This window comes from Ornithorhynchus anatinus, chromosome 1, assembly GCF_004115215.2.
Source record: "Ornithorhynchus anatinus isolate Pmale09 chromosome 1, mOrnAna1.pri.v4, whole genome shotgun sequence".
Classification (NCBI taxonomy): domain Eukaryota; kingdom Metazoa; phylum Chordata; class Mammalia; order Monotremata; family Ornithorhynchidae; genus Ornithorhynchus; species Ornithorhynchus anatinus.
Window position 1 is genome coordinate 33,364,032 of NC_041728.1, and position 17,506 is coordinate 33,381,537.

A 17,506-nucleotide genomic window follows, 5' to 3' on the forward strand; every position below is an offset into this window, starting at 1 on the left:
ATGGGGTAATTGAGGCACCAAGAAGTCAAGTGACTTGCCCAAGGTCACCCAGCAGATAAGTGGCAGGGGCAAGAGTAGAACACAGATTCTCTGATTCCCAGGCCTGAGCTCTTTCCCGTAGGCAAACTTCCACCTCCTTGTCCTGGAGGAGTGGGACAGGCTTCTCCCAGGAGGCTTGGCATTTCAACCCGACTGGGAAAGGCCATTCGACTAGATGACGACTGACTGACAGAATTCCGATGGAAAGCACAGACCCTGTAGTTGGTATAGAAAAGGAAAACCTGGTCCTGTAAAATGGGGTAGGATAAAAGCAGTAAAGATAAATGAACAATCCCCCCCAACAACAAAAAAAAACTTGAATATTGCCCAAATTGTTTTTATTGCAGAAAAGTAGGAGAAAAATTAAAGTCACCAGAGTTGAATTTACATTTTCAGTAAAATTCAGCACCATGATATTCAGCAGATACTGATTTGCCCAGAAAACTTCCTGATTCCATTATTGTCACAAATATACTGTATGTCACAAATATACTGTAGAATAAATGAAACTGAATAGGTTGTTTCCGTGTTCGGCAGAGAGGATGCTTCATTTCTACCACTCAATTAAGGAATATGTGAGCTGATCTGGGGCCAATATATTAGTATTATTTATTCAAATACATGATTGAGAAGCAGCGTGGCCAAGTGGAAAGAGCATAGCCCCAGAAATCAGAGGACCTGAATTCTAAACCCAACTCTGCCACTCACCAGCTGTGTGAAGCTGGGCAAGTTACTTCCCCGTGCCTCAGTCCTCTCTTCTGTAAAATGGGGATTGAATGTCTGCTCTCTCTCCTACTTGGACTGGGAGCCCCATGTGAGAAAGGGACGGTGCCCGACCTGATTATCTGGTGTCTACTGAGAGTAGAGAGTAGTGCTTTGCACAGAGTAAGTGCTTAAGCAATACCACAATTATTACTGGCTGGGGTGAGGGAAGAGAGGGTAATACCTGAGGGGAAGACATATTAATCAGGAAAGGCCTTCTGGAGATGTGATTTCAGAAGGGTTTTGCGGATGAGGAAAGCTGTGACCTGGAAGATCTGAAGTGGAAGGGAAGGGAATTCCAGGCAGGAAAAAGGGGCTGAGCAGGGCACCAGAGTGGGGAGAGAGGAGAATAAGACATAATGAGTAGGCTAGCTTGAAGGGGGCCTTCCCAGACTGAGCCCTCCCTTTCCCTCTGGCCCTCCTCCCACCCCCATTCCTCCTACAACCTCCCTCTGCTCGACTCCCTTTCCCTCCCCACAGCACTTGTGTCTATTTGTATATATTATTTATTACTTCATTCATTTTATTCATGATGTGTCTATATCTAGGATTCTATTTTGATGGTATTGACGCCTGACTACTTGTTTTGTTTTGCTGTCTCCCCGTTTTACACTGTGAGCCTGTTGCTGGGCAGGGATTATCTCTGTTGCCGAATTGTCCATTCCAAGCGCTTACTACAGAACTGTGCCCACAGTAAGCACTTAACAAATATCAACATTATTAGTAAAATGGGGATTAACTGTGAGCCTCACGTGGGACAACCTGATGACCCTGTATCTCCCCCAGCGCTTAGAACAGTGCTCTGCACATAGTAAGCGCTTAAATACCAACGTTATTAACATTATTATTGTGTCTCTCTGTTGCCGAATTGTCCATTCCAAGCACTTAGTACAGTGCTCTGCACATAGTAGGAGCTTAATACCAACATTATTATTAAAATGGGGATTAACTGCGAGCCACCCGTGGGACCACCTGATGACCCTGTATCTCCCTCAGCGCTTAGAACAGTGCTCTGCACATAGTAAGCGCTTAACGCCAACGTTATTAACATAATTATTATTGTCTCTGTTGCCGAATTGTCCATTCCAAGCGCTTAGGACAGTGCTCTGCCCATAGTAAGCCTTAACAAATACCAACATTATTAAAATGGGGATTATCTGCGAGCCTCCCGTGGGACCACCTGATGACCCTGTATCTCCCCCAGCGCTTAGAACAGTGCTCTGCCCATTGTAGGCGCTTAACAAATGCCAACATTATTAACATTACTGTCTGTCTCTGTTGCCGAACTGTCCATTCCCAGCGCTTAGTACGGGTTCTGCACATAGTAAGCGTTCAATAGATAGGACTGAATGAACGAACGAACGAAGGGGCAGCCGTGAGACCGGTGGGGGGGGGGGGTCCCCTGGGCCGCTGCTGAGCAGAGCCCGAGGACCGGCGGCCGGTCGGTGGAGGCGGCCCGGCTCGCGGCCCGGCTCGCGGCCCGGCTCGCGGCCCGGCTCGCGGCCCGGCTCGCGGCCCGGCTCGCGGCCCGGCTCGCGGCCCGGCTCGCGGCCCGGCTCGCGGCCCGGCTCGCGGCCCGGCTCGCGGCCCGGCTCGCGGCCCGGCTCGCGGCGGCGCGCCCAGCGGGCGCCGGAAGTGACGCAGGGGCGGCGCCCTCCATTTTGTGGACCGCCGGAGCGGGTGCGTCAGTCGCCGAGAGAGCGAGCCTGGCTGCGGACGGCGCTGCGGGGGGACGGGAGCGGCCGCGCGCGCACCGACCGCCCGCCCGGCGCAGCCTCCGCCACTAGGCCCGCAGCCGCGGACGGCCAGGTAGGCGGGCCGCCGCCTTCCGGGTTCGGGGGACGGGCCGGCCGGGAGGCTGGAGGGGGGCGGCCGCGGCGCGGGCCCGCGGGGAGCGAGGCTTCGCGGCCGGCCGAAGGGGCGGCGGCCCGGCGGGGCGGGGGGGGGGAGAGAGATGGCGCTGGGCGGCGCGCCCCTCGGCCGCCATTTGGCGACGACGGGCCGCGCACGCGCGGGAGCGGCGGCGGCGGCCTGGGGGGCGCGCGCCCCGCCCCCGGCTGGGGACACGGCGGCCGCCGATTGGAGCCGAGCGGGGCCGATTGGAGCCGAGTGGGGCGGAGGGGCGGGGCCGGCCCCGCCCGCCGTTCTCGGCCTTTCCGAACTGCGGCAGTGCGGGGCGCCGCCGCCGCCGGGGGGCGGGGCTCCGGCCCGAGCGGAGGGAGGCGGAGTGCGGCTGCGTGGGGAGCGGGCGGCGGTGGGCGTTGCGGCTGGGCCGGGCCGGGCCGGGCCGGGGAGGGAGGGAGGGAGGGAGGGAGCGAGCGGCGGGGCTCCCCGGGCCCCCATCGCACCGCACCCCACCCCACCCCACCCCGCCGGGCCCCGACCCCATGCGCCCTCGTCCCCCGACAGGCCTCGGGGGGAGCGGCGCACGATGAGCGGCTGTCGGGTGTTCATCGGGAGGCTCAATCCAGCGGCCAGGGAGAAGGACGTAGAGCGTTTCTTCAAGGGCTACGGACGCATCCGAGATATCGATCTAAAAAGAGGTTTCGGGTTTGTGGTCGGTATCCCAAACGAGAGCCGTCCATCCCCCTCCCCTTCCTTTCCCGGCCCTCCTCGGGGAGGGTCCCGCTGCCGGGGGCGGGGAACCACCCCGCTTCGGGACGGGCCCCGGGGACGACGGGCGTCTGGGTGTGAAAAAGGCCGAGCTTTCAAATCTCTGTCTTCCAGGAATTCGAGGATCCACGGGACGCGGACGACGCGGTTTACGAACTCGATGGAAAAGAACTGTGTAGTGAAAGGTAACGGGGGGAGGCCACCCCGCCAAAGGCCCCTCGGGAATTCCCTTTTCCAACCTCAGCGGGCGGCCGCCCGGGCCCCGGGAGCCGGTGGAATGATGATTTTTTTCTTTCCTCTCTTCCAGAGTGACGATCGAGCACGCCAGAGCCCGCTCCAGAGGAGGGCGAGGCCGAGGGCGGTACTCTGACCGTTTTAGCAGCCGCCGGCCCCGCAATGACAGGAGGTGGGTAGGAGGCGGAGGGTCCGGGGGCGGCGGCCCTGGAGCCGGCGGGGGCTTCGGCCCTGACCCCCCCTCCCCTCCCCTCCCCTCCCCTTCCAGAAACGCTCCACCGGTAAGAACGGAAAATCGTCTCATAGTTGAGAATTTATCCTCAAGAGTCAGCTGGCAGGTTTGTCTCCAATCAGCTTAATTGGATGTGGCGGTTTGTTTTTAAAATGGTTGGGCGGTTGAATGTTGTATACTTTTATTTTTTTTAAAAAATGGCATTTTCTAAAGTAGTTTTGTTTTTAAATTCAAGTATTGTTTGCTGTAATATTAATTTTAAACGTTTGAATGTAAATTTAACGTAATTGTGGGGGAGGGGGAGGTTCAAACTTAATGCTATCAATGATGGGATGTAAATGTTTTGAGGATTTATTTTATCTTGTTTTAAATCCGTTTTAACCAAATGTTAAACCCTTTATTTGCCAGCCTATCTGTGTCGTTGGCCTTATGACGAGGAGTGCCTGTGGGTTATCCCAATCGTTCTGTCTTGGTCACTCCTGGTCGGGCCTGGTTGACTTTGCCAGTCAGCTCCTACAGTGACCCGTGGGCCACCTCTAGATCTGTGTTTGCCGGTCTAGACGTAATCGAGGCACTTCCTTAGAGTGCCGGGTCGCGGCGGTTCCCCGAACGCTGATAACGAGATCCGATCCTTAAGTTGAGAGCTGTCTTCCTGTAACGCTTCCGAATGAGAGGTCCTGATCGAAAAGAGTTGAAAGAAAGATTCGAAGTTAGGTGGTCGTTGGAGTCCCGATCGCAGTAAAAGTGGTCCCTGGTAACTTCTCAAGTAGAAACTCTCGGCATCGTCAATAGTCCGCTGATAGGGGGGGCCGTGTGATTAAAGGCTTCCACCGATTGGGTAGTGTCCTTCGAGTGGGTGGCGAAGAGCCAGTCGGGCATAAATCATGACGGTCTCTCGGAGCGATTAATGCAGTTTGCTGCTTGACTAGCCTAGGGAAATATTAATAAAGGTAAAGTAACTTACATTTTTAATGACATATGGGGCACAAAATAACTGGTGTCTTGTAAATGTTCTGTTTTTAAATATAAAATTTATTCTACTTCAGTCTTTACGACTGTACTGTTAACCGTTTTGTCTGTCTGTCTGTTTTGTTTTGTTTTGTTTTTTTTCTTTTTGTTCTGAACTCAGAATAGACTAATACTTCTTTAGTGTTAAAAATCTAATTCTTTCCCCCCCACCCCTTGGCATTTTGCTTAAAGCAAACATGCTACTTTCACTTATTTCGTGCCCTGTTAATTTTGAATTCTGATAGAATACAAGTGTGGTGAATGCCATGTTTGTACTTTATCTAACATCTTCTCTCTTTCAGTAGTCTTGTTTTGATGCTCTGTTGTTGTTTTTGTGTGTCGCCTTCCTTGGCGTCCGCTTGACACCATTGGTCTTGTGTTAGGATCTCAAAGATTTCATGAGACAAGCTGGGGAAGTAACCTTTGCTGATGCACACAGACCGAAATTAAATGAAGGGTAAGTGATCCCTTTGCAACATCCCTCCACCGGCCCACCCATCCGCTTATGGAGACTAACGATGGGCGCTTTTTTCTTTTTCTTTTTTTTTTTTTGGCCCCCTCCCTTTTTCTCCCCCAGGGTAGTTGAGTTTGCCTCTTACAGTGATTTAAAGAATGCTATTGAAAAGCTTTCTGGAAAAGAAATAAATGGGAGGAAAATCAAACTAATCGAAGGCAGCAAAAGGCACAGGTACCTCTCCTCTCTTCAGGGAACTTGGGCCCAGCCAGGGCGTGTCGTCCATCCCGCTCTTTCTCTCTTCCCTGGGATTCACACAGGGATCTCTTCTTGTCATCAGTAGGTCGAGAAGCCGATCCCGTTCCCGGACCCGGAGCTCCTCCAGGTCTCGTAGCCGTTCCCGGTCGAGTAGCCGCAAGTCGTACAGCAGGTCCCGGAGCCGGAGCCGGAGCCGGAGCAAGTCCCGATCCGTTAGTAGGTCTCCCATGCCTGAAAAGAGCCAGAAACGTGGCTCTTCAAGTAGATCCAAGTCCCCGGCGTCTGTGGGCCGGCAGAGGTCTCGGTCGAGGTCCAGATCCGTTGACAGTGGCAACTGAACTAGAAAGAACTAAGCCCTGGGGGCAGTTTTTTTTTTTTTAAAAAAAAGAAAACACAAAACACACACACACACACACACAACACAAACCATACTTGCTAAGACTCCTGGTAAGTATGTGCTTTTCTGTGGGAAGGGGATGGGGGGGGGGGAGTGGGGGGCCGGGGAGGGGGGCGGGGATGGAAATCTTTGTAGATGTGGACCATCGAGGGGTTGTGGAAAACTAATTGTATTAAATGTCTTTTGATAAGCCTTCTCCTGCTCACATTTTTGTGAATGTCTGAAGTGTGTAGTCTGTGTATATTGACAGAGCTCTTTATAACTAAAGCAATCTTAATTTTTTTTTTTTGTACTCGACCATTTGAACGTTTTAGTTCCCAGAGTGTATTCAACTGTGTGGCAATTCAGAAAATTAGTTTAATGACTCAAACTAACGACGCTGGACTTTTTTTGAAAAGAGCTCTACATCTGCTGTACATAAAGCTTTATTTCGGGGGTCTTTTGGCGGAGACGGGGGCGGGGTGGGGGCACTGGGATGAGCCAGGGCTCACCCCTCCCCTCCTCCTCCCCACACACCCTTTTCACAGCTGAAAGGACAGCATATTAAAGTTGCTGCTCATTGATAATAAAAAAAGCTTTTTAAGACTTGCCTCCGGTTTATTCGAATACACCTATAGAAGCGATAGCTTACCCATTCAGCCCGACCCCCCACCCCTAGCTTTCATCACTCACCCACGTCCAAACCCTCGAGGAGGCCTAGGGCTCCTGGAACAGCAGAGAGCTTCGCTCTGCCCCAAGCCACGAAGCTGCCGCTGGGCAACGGAGTCATCCTTGGTGCGAGGGGGGCCCGTACCTTGTGACAGTTGGGTGAGTTTTCCTTCAGTAGGGGAAGGGTCGGTGCGGGAGGGCCCGTTGTCCGAAAGCGAGGTTGCGTGCAGAGAAAGATGGCCTTTTTAGAAGGGAGGGTTTAGCCCACCCGCAGGCCATGTCGAGAGCCAAAATGGGACCTGACCCTCTCAGAGCCCACCGGGTTGAATGACTAATTCCGAGGGGACGCGTCCTGCCGACTTTTGTGACTCCTAATCCTGACGGAATGCCTAACTAGTGGCCCCCCGGGGTGTGCTCTGGGAAGTGAGTTCCCTAACCCGCTGCGGAGACCGATAGTCTTAATCCCCTAGTTCAAGGGACGGGTAGAGGTTTAAAGAAAACGGTGTGATGGATCTTTGTGATTCTTAATCTGTGCTGTGAGAAGAAATCAAAAGAATGGGCAAGAAACTGAATTAGGAGGTGCCGTTCGAATGAATGGACCAGGTTCGTTAAAAGACGAGTCTGACCTGGCAGGCTCAAGTTGGTTCCGTGGTCATGTGTTGCAAGGAATTGGCTTTGCCGACAAACTACCGCAGTTCCTTGGCATGTGGATGAGGTGGTCAGTTTGTTCTCGAGTGCTTCGTTGCTGTAAGTGAACATGGGTTGCTACTGTAGCCAATCGAGAATTTGGCTTGCCTTGTCGCGTGTAAACTAGATCTGACTGGTGGAAAAGCTAAGAAGAAATTGCACCTTGTCTATCAGCAAATTTGAGAATGAGCCCATTTAGGTTAACATGCTGGCCAAAGAGTGCCGCGGTTTATCTTCTTGAATAGCCTGTGCTTGATTTTGATAATGCTTGTCAAAATTTAGGAATTTTGGGGTGAGGTGGGGAAGAGAGAGGGTTGCTTTTCTATGATTGCATCTATCCCCGCGCCCCCGCCCCCCGCCCATTTTTGTTTTTAAAGTTTAAGCACGCCAGTCCATGTCACCTCTATTTTTGTAGTGTTCTCTGGGTCTTGTGATATTTGTCCCTCTTCCAAGCAGAAATCCCAGTTTAGGGGGAAAACTGCCCGTAGCTAACCGTGTAGAGTGGTGATTTCTCATCAGTCAGTGTTTAAGGAAACTTGAGCGGGGGAAGGTACACACATATCCACGGGTCCCATGTGGGTCCTGTGCTTCTGAGATGGTGACAGAAGGCTTTTTTGTTGAGCTTGGAGATATTCTTTTTGAAACGTGGCGCGTACGTTTGTTAAAGTCAAGCAGTGCCACCAACTGGTCTTAAAATACTTTTAATCCTTTGTGCTGTGACTGGTTTTACCAAGGGCTTTTTTGCTGATACCCGATTCTCTCGGTTCTCTTGAGCAATCACCACCAGCTCAGACACTGAAGTGATCAAGCTGAGAAGCAGAGTGGCCTAATGTGTAGAGCCCAGGCCTGGGAGTCAGAAGGACCTGGGTTCTAATCCTGTTTCTGCCACTTGTCTGCGGTGTGACCTTGGGCAAGTCATTTCACTTCTGGGCTTCAGTTACCTCATCTGCAAAATGGGGATTAAGATTTTGAGTCCCATGTGGGACAGGGACTGTCTGACCTGATTATCTTGTATCTACCTCGGTGCTTAGAACAGTGCTTGGTACATAGCACTTAACAAGTCCAATTATAATCTCATCTGAAAAATGGGGATTGAAACCGTGTGTCCCACATGGAACGTGGACTGCATCCAACCCAATTATCTTGTATCTGGCCTACGGCTCAGTACTGGGTTAGTAAGATCAGGTTGGACCCTCTTCCTGAGTTACTTGGGGCTTATGGTCTAAAGTGGGAAACTGGTGTTAAATCCCCATTTTACAGATGAGGAAATCGATGCATAGAGAAGTGAAGTGACTTGCCCAAGACGACAGCGGGCAAGTGGTGGAGCTGGAATCAGAACCCAGGCCTGGCCTCTTCCCACACTATTTCCCAATCAAGTCACTGCTTGGTCTTAGCAGTTTCAACAGAAGAGCCAGGAGAAAAATTGGAATCTGTTCAAATCTGGTTAATGAGTTAAACTTTTGTGCCTCAAAGTCCTCATCTTCAGTGTAACCCAAGTCAGGGAAACCGTGATTTGGGTGGGTGGAGTGCCTCTGGCCTTTTTTGAAGTACAGGTTCTGTTCCCTGCCCCAGAGCTACTTTAACTTTGAAAGTAACAGCGGGACTTCTAAATCCCCCTCAGCCCCAACTAGTGGCCTACACATCTCTGGAATATCTACTCCAGTCCTGCCTCCAAGGCTACCTGTAGTCCTGAGTTCACGTGGACAAATTGCAGACCCAGGCTTTGGGTTCCCCAACGATAGAGCTGGGCTTTCCAACTCAACGTTTTGGTTGGAGAGGCAGATTGGAGGGCCGTGGGCATGGGAGGAATGTTGTGGATAAATACCATGTTGTGAAACCACCAAAGTGAGCAATTTTTTGGCCACAATTCTGGGGAAAGCTGGACTGATAAGCTAGGGGAGCAGAAATTTGTTGGAAGAAAACCGATTTAGGCATGAGCGTGTCTGATTGCCGTAGGGTTGATGAGGGTGCTGAGATGAGGTGATCATTCATCACCCAGGCATTCCAGACCTTTTTTGCTTCTGAAAATATTCCAGCACACCTTGTTGATAGCCGGGGAACCCTTTCCATTCTTCTAGATGTGTGCATTTATGTGATGGTCAATGGAAACAAACAGGGATCCCCAAGGAAGGCGATCCCAAGTTATATCTGAGACACCCTTATGTGCTTGAAAAGGAGTGTCCTTTGAGGCTTGTTCCATCCAAATATTTCAGAGATCCCAAAGAAGGCAGAGTCTTAAGTCTGACGTGAAGCCTGTTGGTGAAGACCCATTTCAAATACTTACTGCCTCGTCTGTGGGCTTCCCATCTTAAATGTGCGGAGCTCGCGGGACCTCCCAACCTACCTATGAGAAAGTAGTTTCGGCGGGGGAGCAAAGGAATGCAAAGCTTACTAAAGTTTCGTTTTCCCCTCTCCCCACTGGATGGTTGGCGTAATAATAATTATGGTATTTGTTAAGCGCTTACTATGTGCCGAGTGGTGTTCTAAGTGCTGGGATAGATGCGAGGTCATCAGGTTGGAGACAGTCTCTGTCCCACGTGGGACTCCCAGTCTTATCCCTATTTTACAGATGAGGGAACCGAGGGCCAGAGAAATGGAGTGACTTGCCCAAGGTCACACAGAAAAGTGGCGGAACTGGTATGAGAACCCACGTCCTCTGACTCCCAGACCCATGCTCTTGCCACGTCAGTCCTAGTGATGGGGTGCTGTCTTGTTGGGGGATAATGTCAGTTAACGCTCCTCAACGGTGGCTATTGGTTTTGCCCTCAAGTCACCAGAAGCACTCAGCCCCTTCATATCTCTGCTCTTTGGAAGGCTTACTGGGGAGTTGGGACCTGGTGAGCTGCTGGCAGCCGAAACAAACCCCCCGCCTCCTTTGAGGGTGAGATCGGAGGTCTCCCGGCAGCGTCGGTGCCGTTTCCAGGGCATCGCGCTGAGTTGATCCTCACGGCCCGGACCGGGGGCTTCTCCTCGTGAGTCTTCAAGCCTGGCTGCTGGCCCCCTGGGAGCTGTGCTCCAAAGGCAGCGTGGGGACAGCTGGTGAGTGGAAGGAGTTCATCGAGCGCTCTTCCCCTTCGTGGGAGCCGTTGCTCCTAGGCCTTGTTTTGGCTTCCGAAGCAGCTTCACTCACCGCTCTGTAGATCATCTTGGGGTCATCTTTGAGAGAGGAAGAAAAGGAATGTGAGAAAGCTAGTGAGGCCAATTCTGCTCCTGCGGCCACGTGCCTGTGACAGTGACAGTTAACGGTGGTAATGATGGTAATTGTGGTGCTGAGCACTGGGGTGGAGATGAGATAATCGGGTCCCGTGTGAGGTGATCAGTGTAAGGAGGGAGAACAGGTATTGAGGCCCCTTTTTGCAGGTGACGGAACCAAGGCAAAGAGAAGCCATCAGTCACTCGAAGATATTTGTCGAAGGCTTACTATGTGCATAGAGCACTGTACTAAGCACTTGGGAGGGTGGAGTACAACAGAATTAGCAGAAACATATCCTGCCCGTAATGGGCTTACAGTCCAGCTGGGGAGACGGGCAGTAATGTAAATACGGTTTACGGTCTTAATCCCCGTTTTACAGATGAGGCACAGAGAAGTTTGGTGACTTGCCCTAGGTCCCACAGTAAACGGGTGGAGGAGCTGGGATTAGAACCCAGGTCCTCTGACTCCCAGATCTGTGTTCTTTCCACTAGGCCATGCTGCCTCCATGGTGTTGTAAGCGTTTTTTATGTGCCACTAAGACTGTGACTTTGTTGTGGCCAGGGAACTGTTGCACACCACAAGCTCTCAATAAATACGAATGAGTGACTTTGCACTGTACTTAGTGCTGTGGTAGATGCAAGTTAGTCACGTTGGCCACAGTCCCTCTCCCAAGTAGGGCCTGGCCTGCTGTGTGGGTGAGGGCAGTGTCCGATTGAGCGGCCCATCATGGGGATCATGGGGCTTAGGACCTCTAGGGTGTCTAGCCATTTCTAGAGCAGGGGAGCCCACTCCATCGTGGCTCTTGGGGAGGGCATCAGCCCCTCAATCCCTTTTCCCTCCACAGGCCTTCGACTCCACCCTGGTCTCGGCCTCCAGATCAATCAGTCGTATCTATTGAGTGCTTAATATGTACAGAGCACTGTCTTAAGTGCTTGGGAGATTACAATACAACAGAGTTGGTAGATGCATTCCCTGTCCACAACGAGCTGACAGTCTAGAGGGGCAAAGAGAGATCCGTAAAAATAAATTATGGATGTGGACGAAAATGCCGTGCAGTCGAGGGGTGGGCAAATAAAGGGTGCAAGTCCAGGTGCCAAGGCAACGCAGAAGGGAATGGGAGGAGGAAGAAATGAGGGTCTAGTCAGGGAAGACTTCTTGGAGCAGATGTGACTGCAATTAGGCTTTGAAAGAAAAGCTGCTTGGAGGAGATGTTGCTTCAATAAGGCTTTGAAGGAGGGGAGAGTGGCTCGGGTAGGAAGATGGAGGGTGTGGGCAAGAGGTCGGCAGCAAAGTAGAGGAGATTGAGATACAGTGAGTAGATGGGAGGTAGAGGAGTGAGGTGTGGGGTCGGGTCTTAGGAAATCAGGGAGGTGAGGTAGAAGGGGGCAAGGTGGTTGCTTTAAAGCTGACGTTAAGGAGTTTTTGGTGGATGTAGAGGTGGGTGGGCAACCACTGGGGGTTCTTGAGGGGGTGGGAAAGCGGAGACGGAGCATTTTTGTAGAAAAATGATCCGGGCAGCCGGAGTAGAGTATGGAGAGAGAGAAGAACGAGGGGTCGGCAAGGAAGCTGATGCAGTAGTCAAGGTGGGATAGGAGAAGTGCTTAGATTAATGCGGTGGTCGTTTGGATGGAGAGGAAAAGGGATTTTAGTGATGTAGTGAAGGTTGAACCTCGTGGCTCAGTGGAAAGAGCTTGGGCTTGGGAGTCAGAGGTCATGGGTTCGAATCCCAGCTCTGCCTCTTCTCAGCTGTGTGACTGGGCAAGTAACTTCACTTCTCTGTGCCTCAGTTACCTCATCTGTAAAATGGGGATGAAGACTGTGAGCCTCACGTGGGATAACCTGATTGCCCTGTATCTTCCCCAGCACTTAGAACAGTGCTCTGCACATAGTAAACACTTAAATAAAAAAAAAACCAACCTGCAGGATTTGGTGACCGATTAAACATACAGGTTGAAGAGAGCGACCGAGTCAAGGATTATGCCAAGGTTATATGAGCTGGGGAGATGTGGGGGGATGGTGGTGCTCTCTGCAGTGTTGGGAAAGTCACTATAGATGGAGTATTCAATTTCAACAGTGGGTGCATTAAGTGTCCAATCACATTTCCCCTCTCTGGGAAAAGAGCTGGCCTGTTGATGAATTTTCAGATTGGTTTGGACCCTGGGAGCTAGGTTAGGGAAAACGAGTCAGGGAATAAGCTTAGAGGTGAAGAGAAGGGAATGGGGTCTTGAGGCGCAGGGGAAGGAAGAAAAATACTTTATCCCTTCCAGTTGGAGTTGGTTTAAAGATTACAGCTGAGTAATTCCTCTCATCCAGGTAGGAAAATCAATTTAATGATATTCATTAAGTGCCTATGGGGTGCAAAGCAAAGTGCTTGAGGAAATCCAATAAAAGAGTTGGTGGGCGCAATCCCTGCTACAAGGAGTTTCCAGTCTATGAGAGGCCTCTCCCAACTCCATCTAGAGCAGACACTCTTAAATGCCCACAGGTATGGGTTCTTAAGACTCTCCGGGTCCAGAGATGCAGGGAGGGGATAGTTTGCCCGGGGGAGGGGGGTGGGAGGGGAAGGAATGCTGCTGTGGAATGGTGTGACCCGACTCTCTCCCTCCCCCTGCTCCTAACGGCTGGCTCTTTGTAAGTTGGTAAAGTCTGGTCCGGCCACGAGCAGCCCTGACCCGAGGAGCTTCATTCATTCATTCAATCATTTATTAAGCACTGTGTGCAAAGCATTGTACTAAGCATTTGGGAGAGTACAATACAATGATAAACAATTACGTTCTCTGCCCACAGTGAGCTTACAAACTAGAGTGGGAGACAAATATTAATATAAATAAATTACGGATATGTACATGAGTTCTATGGAGCTGGGAGGGGGGATGAATAAAGACAGCAAGTCAGGGTGACCCAGAAAGGAGTGTGAGAAGAGGAAAGGTGGACTTAGGTAAGGCCTCTTGGAGGATACATGCCTTTGATAAGGTTTTGAAGGTGGGGGGAGTCGTATGTCGGAAGTGAGCAGGGAGGACGATCCAGGCAAGAGGCGGGATGTGAGAGAGAGATCAGTGGTGAGATAAAGGAGATTAAGGTAAAGTGAGCAGGTTGGCATTAGAGGAGTGTGTGTACGGGCTGGGTTGTAGTAGGAGAGTAGCGAGGTGCTGTAGGGGGCAAGATGATTGCTTTCAAGCCAATGGTGAGTTTTTGGATGGTGTATGGGCAACCACTGAAGTTTCTTGAGTGAGGAAGCAGTCTGAACCTTTAGGAAAATTCATTCATTCAATCGTACTTATTGATCGGTTACTGGGGGCAGAGCACTGTACTAAGCACTTGTAAAGTACAGAACAGCAATAAAGAGAGACAATCTCTGTCCACAATGGGCTCACAGTCTAGAGCAGGGGAGGCAGACATCAGTACAAGTAAACAGACATCAATATAAATAAACAGATTTTTAGAACTATATATACATAAGTGATGGGGGTGGGGAGAGCAAAGGGAGCTAGTTGAGGTGATGCGGAAGAGAGGGGGAGTTGAGGAAAAGGGAGGCTTAGTCTGGGAAGGCCACTTGGAGGAGGTGAGCCTTCAGTAGGGCTTTGAACGAGGGGGAAGAGTGGTAGGTGGATTTGAGGAGGGAGGGTGTTCCAAGCCAGAGGTAGGACGTGGGCTAGGGGTCGGCGGCAGGACAGGCGAGCTCTAATCACAGTGAGAAGGTTAGCATCAGAGGAGCAGAGAGTGCTGGCTGGGAGGTAGAAAGAAGGAAGGTGAGGTAGGAGGAGGCAAGGTGATGGACACCTTTAAGGCCAATAGTGAGGAGTTTTTGTTTGATACGGAGGTGGATAGGCAACTACTGGAGATTTTTGAGGAGAGGGGTGACATGCCCTCAACATTTCTGTAGAAAGATAATTCGGGCAGTGGAGTGAAGTGGACTGAAGTGGGGAGAGGCAGGAGGTTGGGAAGTCAAAAAGGAAGATGATGCAGTAATCCAGTAGGGTAGGATGCGTGATTATACTAAAGTGGAGGTTGTTCGGATGGAGAGGGAAGGGCAGATCTTGGCAATGTTGTGAAGGTGAGACCGACAGGATTTGGTGAGGGATTGGATATGTGGAATGAATGAGAGAGCAGAGTCGAGGATGACACCAAGGTTATGGGCCTGTGAGATGGGGAGGATGGTTGTGCCGTCTACAGTGATGGGAAAGTTTGGCACAGGATGGGGTTTGGGAGGGAAGATGAGCTCTGTCTTAAACATGTTGAGTTTGAGATGGTGGGAGGACATCCAAGTAGAGATGTCCTGAGGGCAGGAGAAGATGCAAGCTTGGAGGGAGGGAGAGAGAACAGAGGAGGAGTTGTAGATTTGGGTGTCAAAAGCAGTTGAAGCCTTGGAAGTGAATGAGTTCTCCAAGGGAGTGAGAGTGTAGATGCAAAATAGAAGGGGACCGAGAATTGATCCTTAAGGGACCCATACAGTTAGGGAATGAGAGGGGGAAGAGAAGGGGATGGGAGGGGGAGGAGGAGCCTATGAAGGAGAGTGAGAATGAACAACTGGTGAGATAAAAGGAGAACCAGGAGAGGAATGGAGTCAGTGAAGCCGAGGTTGGATAATGTATTGAGGAGAAGGGGATGGTCCACAGTGTCACAGGCAGCTGAAAAATCGAGGAGGATTAGGATGGAGTAGGAGCCATTGGATTTGGCAAGAAGGAGATCATTGGTGATCTTTGAGAGGGCGGTTTCAGTGGAGTCAAGGGAGTGGAAGCCAGATTGGAGGGGGTCGAGGAGAGGAATTTAAGGCAGTGAGTGTAGATGGACTCAGGGAGTTTGGAGTGGAGTATGGAGAGATAGGAGGCAAGGAGGTCAGCAAGGAAGCTGATGCAGTAATCAAGGCGGGTTAGAAGTGCTTAGATTAAAGCCATAGTAGTTTGGATGGAGAGGAAAAAGAATTTTAGTGTTGTACTAAAGGTTGAACTTGCAGGATTTGGTGACCAATTAAACATAAAGGTTGAATAATGATAATGTTGGTATTTGTTAAGCGCTTACTATGTGCAGAGCACTGTTCTAAGCGCTGGGGGGTAGATACAGGGTAATCAGGTTGTCCCACGTGAGGCTCACAGTCTGAATCCCCATTTTACAGATGAGGTAACTCAGGCACAGAGAAGTTTAGTGACTTGCCCAAAGTCATACAGCTAACGTGTCAGAGCCGGGATTTGAACCCATGACCTCTGACTCCCAAGCCCATGCTCTTTCCACTGAGCCACGCTGCTTCTCAAGAGCGATAGTCTCTCGGCGAGATGGGGCGATAACTGGAGGGGGCTGTGGGGTCAAGGGAGAGTTTTTTTAGGAGGGGGGAGATATGGGCTTGTTTGAAGGCAGTGGAGAAGAAGCCACTGGAGAGTGAGCGGTTGAAGATGGTAGTTACGAAGGGAAGGGGTGAGAATTTTGATAAGGTGTGAAGGAATGAGGTCCAATGTACATAATAATGTCAGTATTTGTTAAGTGCTTAATATATGCCAAGCACTGTTCTAAGCGCTGGGGGACAGATAAGATCATCAGGTTGTCCCACGTGGGGCTCACAGTCTTAATCCCCATTTTACAGATGAGGTAACTGAGGCCCAGAGAAGTGAAGTGTTTTGCCAAAAGTCACACAGCTGACAAGTGGCACATGTAGCATGGGGTGGCACTCAATAGGAGGCAGGAGATCTCCTCTGGAGATACTGCTGGGAAGGATGGGAAAGTTGAAGGGGAGCCCTAGAGATGGGACTGAGGAGGGGGAGGGGTGATTTGGAGGAGCTCACACCTGATGGTGTTAATCTTCTTAATGAAGTAGATGACCAAGTTGTTGGGAGTAAGGGATGGCAGCGGCAGGAGGGATGGTGCAGGGGGCCTGAAGAGGGAGTTAAATGTCTGAAACAACTGGTGAGGATGATGGGCATGGTGCCAATAAGGGAAGAAAAATAGTTTTGCCAGGCAGAGGAGAGGGCAGAGTTACGACAAGAAAGGACAAACTTCAAGGGGACGAGGACAGCCTGTTGTTTAGATTTCCACCAGCGGCGCTCATCGGCTCGAGCATAAGAGCAAAGGAAGCAGACAGAGCAGGTGATCCAGGGCTGTGAGTTAGTGGTGCGAGAGCGATGAGGTGATGGGGAGCGAGTAAATTGAGGTGAGAGGGTGATGTTGAGAATATCTATTTGGTCATCAAGAGTGGGTAGATTGGGTATAGAGGCTAGGTGGGGTGTGATGCGTTAAAAGAGATGGATGGGATCGAGAGATCGGAGGTCTCTGTCGGGGAATAGTGCAGATTAATGGTAGGGAGGAGTGTGGGAGAGGAGGCGTGAGAAGGTTGTGGTCAGAGGGATTTCGGAGTTGGTGAGAGTAGAGATTATGCAGCAGTTAGAGACGATGAGATCGAGTGTGTGTCCCAAGTCGGTGGGTGGGGGAGGTGGGATGGAGCAGGACATTGGCGGAATTGAAGAGTGATAGAAGGTGGATGGTAGAGGGTCACCGAGTGCATCTATGTGGATGTTGAAGTCTCCAAGGATCAAAGTGGGTGTGGAAAAAAAGAGAAGGGATGTGAGAAAGGGCCGGAATAGTTAAACTTGGAGGTGGGACTTGAGGGGAGGTAGATGACAGCTACAAGAATTTGAAGGGGGTGGTAGAGGCGGATGTTATGGGCTTCAAAGTCACATCTCCTCCAAGAAGCCTTCCCAGACTAAGCCCCGCTTTTCCTCATCTCCCACTCCCTTCTGCATCACCCTGCCTTGCACTTAAACTGCATTTAAGCAATTACTCTTAATCATATTTGAGCACTTACTGTGTGCAGGGCACTTGGGAGAGTGCAACACAACAAAATAAACACATTTCCTGCCCACAGCGAACTTAGAGTCTAGAGGGGGAGAGAGACAGTCATGGAAATTAATAAATTACGGCTTCGTATATACTTGCTGTGGGGCTATATCAAGCATTGTACTAAGAACTGGGGTGGATAATTGTCATGCAATTAAT

At 50.9% G+C, this 17,506-nt stretch overlaps 2 protein-coding genes across 3 annotated transcripts in view; one reads left to right on the forward strand and one right to left on the reverse strand.

Annotated features, from left to right (window-relative positions):
* The first annotated feature begins 2,476 nt into the window (after positions 1 to 2,476).
* Positions 2,477 to 5,971, forward strand: SRSF5 (serine and arginine rich splicing factor 5). 2 transcript variants are annotated; one of them, XM_001517718.6, is made up of 8 exons: positions 2,477 to 2,610; positions 3,211 to 3,358; positions 3,529 to 3,599; positions 3,722 to 3,820; positions 3,917 to 3,986; positions 5,272 to 5,345; positions 5,466 to 5,576; positions 5,686 to 5,971. In XM_001517718.6, the coding sequence occupies exons 2-8, from the start codon at positions 3,233 to 3,235 to the stop codon at positions 5,936 to 5,938; spliced, it is 804 nt and encodes a 267-aa protein (XP_001517768.3). In that variant the 5' UTR covers positions 2,477 to 2,610; positions 3,211 to 3,232; the 3' UTR covers positions 5,939 to 5,971. The 2 variants fall into 2 exon arrangements, with proteins under 2 accessions (XP_001517768.3, XP_028930035.1); XM_029074202.2 differs by having other exon boundaries at positions 2,480 to 2,610; positions 5,683 to 5,971.
* Positions 5,972 to 9,944: 3,973 nt separating this feature from the next.
* The window catches only part of SLC10A1 (solute carrier family 10 member 1), a 34,116-nt gene continuing 26,554 nt past the window's right edge, over positions 9,945 to 17,506 (reverse strand). The window contains 1 exon segment of the mRNA XM_029076303.2: positions 9,945 to 10,488. Within this exon segment, the coding sequence (XP_028932136.1) occupies positions 10,313 to 10,488 (176 nt within the window). The 3' untranslated portion in view covers positions 9,945 to 10,312.

Excerpts from the sequence above, each read along its gene's own strand:
- SRSF5 (XM_029074202.2), top strand. The coding sequence starts at position 3,233 with ATGAGCGGCTGTCGGGTGTTCATCGGGAGGCTCAATCCAGCGGCCAGG. Across the intron at positions 3,600-3,721 it reads AAAGAACTGTGTAGTGAAAG|AGTGACGATCGAGCACGCCA; the intron begins GTAACGGGGGGA and ends CCTCTCTTCCAG. Across the intron at positions 5,346-5,465 it reads AGACCGAAATTAAATGAAGG|GGTAGTTGAGTTTGCCTCTT; the intron begins GTAAGTGATCCC and ends TTTCTCCCCCAG.